The sequence below is a fragment of the Sinocyclocheilus rhinocerous genome, unplaced genomic scaffold, assembly GCF_001515625.1.
Source record: "Sinocyclocheilus rhinocerous isolate Xijiao unplaced genomic scaffold, SAMN03320098_v1.1 scaffold768, whole genome shotgun sequence".
In the NCBI taxonomy this organism is placed as follows: domain Eukaryota; kingdom Metazoa; phylum Chordata; class Actinopteri; order Cypriniformes; family Cyprinidae; genus Sinocyclocheilus; species Sinocyclocheilus rhinocerous.
Window position 1 is genome coordinate 802,000 of NW_015634483.1, and position 6,069 is coordinate 808,068.

A 6,069-nucleotide genomic window follows, 5' to 3' on the forward strand; every position below is an offset into this window, starting at 1 on the left:
GTAAACACGGTACGCCTAGTTATCTATTGTGGTAATTTGCAGGTCGTGTCAAAAAGTTGTTGGTTTAGATAAATAGCTGTATTCTGTATGTTTGACTCGTGTACGATAATTTTTTTCCAAATACGATAATTTTGAGCTTCTGGTACGATACTTGAACATTTCCAATCTGGCAACACTGGTGGCTGGTAACTTTTTTCAAAAATGCTGGTGGGGAAAGAGTTAATCATGCTAAATGGGCCGCAACACCTAACAGTCAAACACACATAATTTAGATCTACTCATTTGGCTGTTGCTTTTATCCAAAGCAGCTTGCAGCACATTCAAGGTGTATGTTTTATAAGTCTGTGCATTCCCTGGGAATCAAACCTAAAATCTTGACACCTCTAGCACCATGCTGTAATATCCAAGTTACAGGAACACACTGCAAAAGTAGTGTTCCTCATAAAAACACGTAAGACCAAAGATCTGTTAATTTCGATAGAGTTTGATGTTAGCATCTTGATGAAAAATAATGCAATATTCTGATAAACAAAATTAACTTTTGTGGTTTGTAGTTCGTATCCTTTTGGTTTCAGGCCATATTTGTCTTAAAAGCTGACAAAATTAACTTTTAGCAAAATATGCTTTTCCACTTTAGACTTTCTCTTCTGGGGAAACAAACCAATATTATCATATACACGACTACAAATATATTGTACAATAAAATGCTCCTCTAGAATCTCTGTTTCTGTCCTGCTAAATAATATATGTTTGAAATTTGCGGTCTAGGTAGGCAGCTGATTATGTTTTGGAATAAAACTTATCCATCTCTAAAATAAAGACGATTCCTATATTGCACCTCATTGGCACGTATTATTATCATTGGACGGTTGTTGGAAAATCTGCCATGAGTCTGATCCTAAATAAATGAATAATAATGCATTCAAAAATGCTTAAAGCTAAACTTAAAAGTGCATTAATAGTGTCAGAAGCTCCTAGATAAGTGCTCTGCTTCTGAAACGCTGTGTAATGTTAGTTTCTGGCTGTGTTCTCCAGGTGAGCTGAGGCATCAGTCTGGAGGAGGACTGGTTCATGCGGTCGTGGCGAGCGAAGGTGCAAGTGTAACATCAGCCGAGGCCACTGCATTCAGTATACTGCAGCATGTGCTTGGAGCAGGACCTCATGTCAAGAGAGGCTCCAACACTACAAGCAAACTGAGTCAGGCCATCTCAAAAGTCACCGCTCAGCCCTTTGATGTGAGTATCACCTTATGTGGCCTTCAGCTTAAAAAAGACTTTATACGAAGGTCTCTTTGTAACTTGTCTGTCTTGCTTTGTTGCAGGCGTCTGCCTTCAATGCCAACTACACGGATTCTGGTCTGTTTGGAGTTTACACCATCTGCCAGGCTAACGCTGCCAAAGATGTACGTGTGATTTATATCACGCCTTAGTTTCAACTTGAATTTATTCTGTGCATGGTGTTAGCAAGGCCAAAGTTGTACGTTGGTTCCCAGGAAACATCTCCTTTAGTCATAAATCAAAAGTCGTAAGTCACAATCAAAAATAAGGCACAATTAAGCAATAGTTCAGTAAACAAAGAATGAATATAGCATTATAATATACCACAATAATACCATTGACTGTTTTGCTCAATCAGAGATAGTTCCTAATAAAGTAAAAACAGAATTAACTGTTGAGTGTCTATGAGCATTCATGAATGCATGATTCAGTGACTCACACATATCCAGTCATTTGTTTCATACCTGGATGAATTAATGTTTTTGAATGAATCGGATAACCAAATGGTGTCTGTCTGTGTAAAATAGCCAGTGCTTTTGATATGCATGCAACATTTCGTTGTTAAGTCTAGTCAGTTCACAAATAAAACTTGCGGTGTTGCCCATGAGAGCTAAAGATTAAGGCCCAATCCCAATTCTACCCCTTAGCCCTTCTCCTTTCCCCTACCCCTCCTGGATGTGTGAGCTGCGCAATCTCAGATATATATATATATATATATATATGTGTGTGTGTGTGTGTGTGTGGCCAGATAGCCCTTCAAACGAAGATTTTTCGGGACCACACTTCAAACGACGGGGTATGAATTATCTCAGCGTAAACCAGCTTCAAGGGCAACATGGCTGCCCGCGCGAACAAAAAGACACATAAATGTAAGCATTTTTGGCATTAATAAAGATTTAGAGAGATGAAAGTTGCGTGTATGCGCGTCTGCGTTTCTCTTTTTAGAGTGAGTTTACTTTTTAAAAAAACAAAAAAAAAACAGCGATTTTATCCTCTCGTTGCTGGAAAATATAATGTAGCGATTCAGTATTTAAACTGTTATTAATAAAAGTCGTGGGGCAGCGTTGACCAGTTTCTTTGCTCCTGGATGTGAGCTGCACGATCTCTGATATGTGTGTGTGTGTCAGTAAGCAGCACATTAATATAGAACGGTAATTAAAGGCTCTAATGCACACACCAGCACACCAGTATAGGTGTGTGTATTGTAGGAGCTAGACGACGTATGATGACGTGTGACGTCATAGTAGTGGTGTCCCAATTCTTAGGGGAATATTTTCACCCCTACCCCTTGACACTGTTTCAAGGGGAAGGGAAAGGGGTATAAAATAGAATTGGGATTGGGCCTAAGTATGTGTTCTTAAAGTGTTCATTTTTGTGTTCAGGTAATCAAAGCAGCAATCGTTCAAGTGAATGACATTGCACAAGGAAACCTTGCAGCAGCTGACCTCAGCAGAGCTAAGTGAGTTTATATATTTGAGACCAAGAGTGCAGTACCTTTTTATATTTTATTCATTACGTCTTTTCATGTAATTATTAATGATTTGTCTTTTTGTTTGAGCAGGAATCAGTTGACGGCTGAGTACCTGATGTCTATTGAGAGTTCTGAGGGCTTAATGGAAGCAATTGGTTCACAAGTGCTGGCAGAGGGTACCTACCATTCCCCCGAGGCTGTGACCCAGAAAATCAATGCTGTGTCTTCGGCTGATGTTGTCAACGTAAGCAACTATTGTTTCTTAGGGTAATGGTAACCCAGTGTAAAGGCTCAAGGAATGTAACATATCATATCTTGCGTTCAACCCTGGGAATTGACAATCTGTGAACTGAAGAATAACTCAGAGAATCGTATTATCGTACTACAAAATGTTTAATATTTTTTGCTCACTACATAATTCCTGTATTACTATTGGTGTTATTTACTATAGTTGATTGTACTATAAAGCTATTTTAAAAATATATTCTGAAAATAGCAATAAATAGGTATCTATAGTAGTGTATCTGTTAGTTTATCTCATTTTAAGGATTTTGGATTGCAATTTTGTATAACAATGTTGGTCTCATTTGTTTTTCAGGTTGCAAACAAATTCATGTCTGGCAAAAAGACTATGGCCTCCAGTGGACACTTGGTCAACACACCTTTTGTTGATGAAATCTGATGGGCACACATCAGTACTCTCAAACATTTGATCTTTCAACAGTATATAACTCTTCATTTCATTATAATGAAATGAGGACATGTTCAGGATATCTTTATTATTCCTGTCCAAAAAATAATAATAATAATAAGTTTGTCATCAACATCTGGTCTTGATATTTGTAATATATAAAGTGGAGTAATCTGAAAAGAAGAACTCAGCACTTGTCCATTTGATTGATGGGCACACATCAGTACTCTCAAACATTTGATCTTTCAGCAGTATCTAACTCTTCATTTCATTATAATGAAATGAGGACATGTTCAGGATATCTTTATTATTCCTGTCCAAAAAATAATAATAATAATAAGTTTGTCATCAACATCTGGTCTTGATATTTGTAATATATAAAGTGGAGTAATCTGAAAAGAAGAACTCAGCACTTGTCCATTTGAAATGTATAGATGTACATTAATAAAGTATCTTGCAACACCAACAAACATTTATGAAACCAGTTGTGATTTGTGATCCTCTTACAGCTTCTTTATAACACCAATGTATCCAGCTGCACTGAAATTAAATACAAAAATATTACCTTTTTGAAATCTGAATATAAACTAATGGTAACGGACTAGTGTTTTTTTTTACTGCTTTGTTTTTGCAATAAACAGGCTTCAAACATCCATGAAAACTTGGAAATATATTCTACTGAAGTGGCAAAAAGTCATCAGAATGTCAAAGATCATCTCGATCGTGAATGACTGGCAAAAAATGTCAGGAAAAAAATTTGTGATCTGGTCAAAAGGCTGAGGAACACTTTCATGAAAAGTTGGTTTAGGTTTGTGTAATATAATATTTATTATTAAGATCCCGGAGAGAATTGTTCATTCATACAATAAACAACACGTCACAAATTTTAACTGGTTTAAATTAAGCATATGCCAGGTAAGAACATACAAACACCCTTGTCCAACAATTTATTTAATAAAATGTATTGCGTTCTTTAATATCCTTATTGTGTTCACTACAGTATTCATATGTATAAAATATAAATTACTTCTACCTAGTTGTAAAATATTTTTTCCAGTATAGTTGTTGTTTTCTCTTTATTACATTTTGTGTCTGTTCAAATTAAGCATCTATGCTTAAAGGGTTAGTTCACGCAAAAATGAAAATTCTGTCATTAATTACTCATGTCGTTTCAAACCCGTAAGACCTTCGTTCAGCCTTTGAGAGAGAGAGAGTTGCGACATGCTTTGATCTCGCCGCCACACAGTCACGTGGTCCATGGAGCTCTCAATAGTTCCAAAGAGTATGATAGTTCCAAACAAATCCGCGCTGTTTGAATGGGTTTAATCAGGGCAGACAGCAGTTTCACTATATTTGCAGCAATTTCTGGTAATTATTAACACATAATGTGCATTGATTGTGCATTGATAACTACGCTGACTAGGCTTTACAATAGCATTTTATTCTGGAGAGCGATTAAGACAGTGGTTCCCAAACTTATTCGGCCGGGCCCCCCTTTTGTAGAGAAAAATATTTTCAGGCCCCGTCCTGCTCCCCCTCTCTTTTTTTTATTTTTAGTAAGTCTCAATGCTCACCAAGGCTGCATTTATTTATTAAAAATGTAGTGTTCAAATAATGTTGTGAAATGTGTCCATTTAAAATATCTATTTGAATGTTTTAACATATACTATATTCCTGTGATCAAAGCTGAATTTTCAGCATCATTACTCCAGTCTTCACTTTGTACTGGTGAATCTGAGGGCGAGATATGCCTAGACATATTTTCTTGTCTTTTCACCACACTAGACGCGACAAAATGAACATTGCAAATTCAATTGTCCTTTGTATCAGAAATATAGGGGGGCATCAGTTTACGGTCATGGATTTGTCGTCTTGCGTCGCATGATAGAACATCACTGGGATCTGTTTCGATCTCACTCTGACCTAGTGATCACTGTTGCCAACTAATTTTCAGGGGAAGTTGCTAAAGGAAGGTCGATTTGTTGCTAAAAGTTGCTAAATGACGTTGTGATGTCATTGCGTGATGACGTCATTACGTAATCACGACGCAAAATTGTGTCACTACATCAAATCTCAATAAAAATATATTTTTATATGTTAATTTAGATTTGTTTCGTAAAATAATATAAATGCATAATATAATGTTAAAATATAAATAACTTTTTATATACAACATTGAATTATTGAACATTTACACATTTTTTGAACGATTACAAGTTTTTTTTTTTTTAGCTTGTAAACTAGTAAAACTACACATTCTGAACAATTAGTTTTAAGCAGTGTATTAGTAGTCAGTATGCTACACTCTAAGAAAAGAATTCACAGGTTTTTACCTGCATTTTAAATTACGCATTGTATTTTGTGTTTCGGGTTAAAGGGTTAGGGGTCCGCCGATCCGATATTCAGTATCGGTATCGCTCCGATACTGGCATTTTCTGCTGGATCGGGGTATCGGTCAGACGAGACTGATCCAAATCCGATATAGTGCGTATACTATTCTGTGTTATTGTTAAGCCCCACGAAAGCCACAAAAACATTATAAAGCACCATAAAGTTTTCGTGCACTATATTTCAAGTGTTCTGAAGCTTTTCCATAGTTTAAATTGAGGTACAGATGAATATTTAAGTCA

General features: G+C 36.3%; 1 protein-coding gene across 1 annotated transcript in view; it reads left to right on the forward strand.

Moving 5' to 3' along the window:
- The window catches only part of LOC107745655 (cytochrome b-c1 complex subunit 2, mitochondrial-like), a 17,006-nt gene extending 13,097 nt beyond the window's left edge, over positions 1 to 3,909 (forward strand). The window contains exons 10-15 of the mRNA XM_016559579.1: positions 1,036 to 1,235; positions 1,322 to 1,402; positions 2,660 to 2,736; positions 2,839 to 2,992; positions 3,347 to 3,439; positions 3,659 to 3,909. Coding sequence (XP_016415065.1) covers positions 1,036 to 1,235; positions 1,322 to 1,402; positions 2,660 to 2,736; positions 2,839 to 2,992; positions 3,347 to 3,430 — 596 coding nt within the window. The 3' untranslated portion in view covers positions 3,431 to 3,439; positions 3,659 to 3,909. The remainder of the gene's footprint in view (positions 1 to 1,035; positions 1,236 to 1,321; positions 1,403 to 2,659; positions 2,737 to 2,838; positions 2,993 to 3,346; positions 3,440 to 3,658) is intronic.
- The last annotated feature ends 2,160 nt before the right edge of the window (positions 3,910 to 6,069 follow it).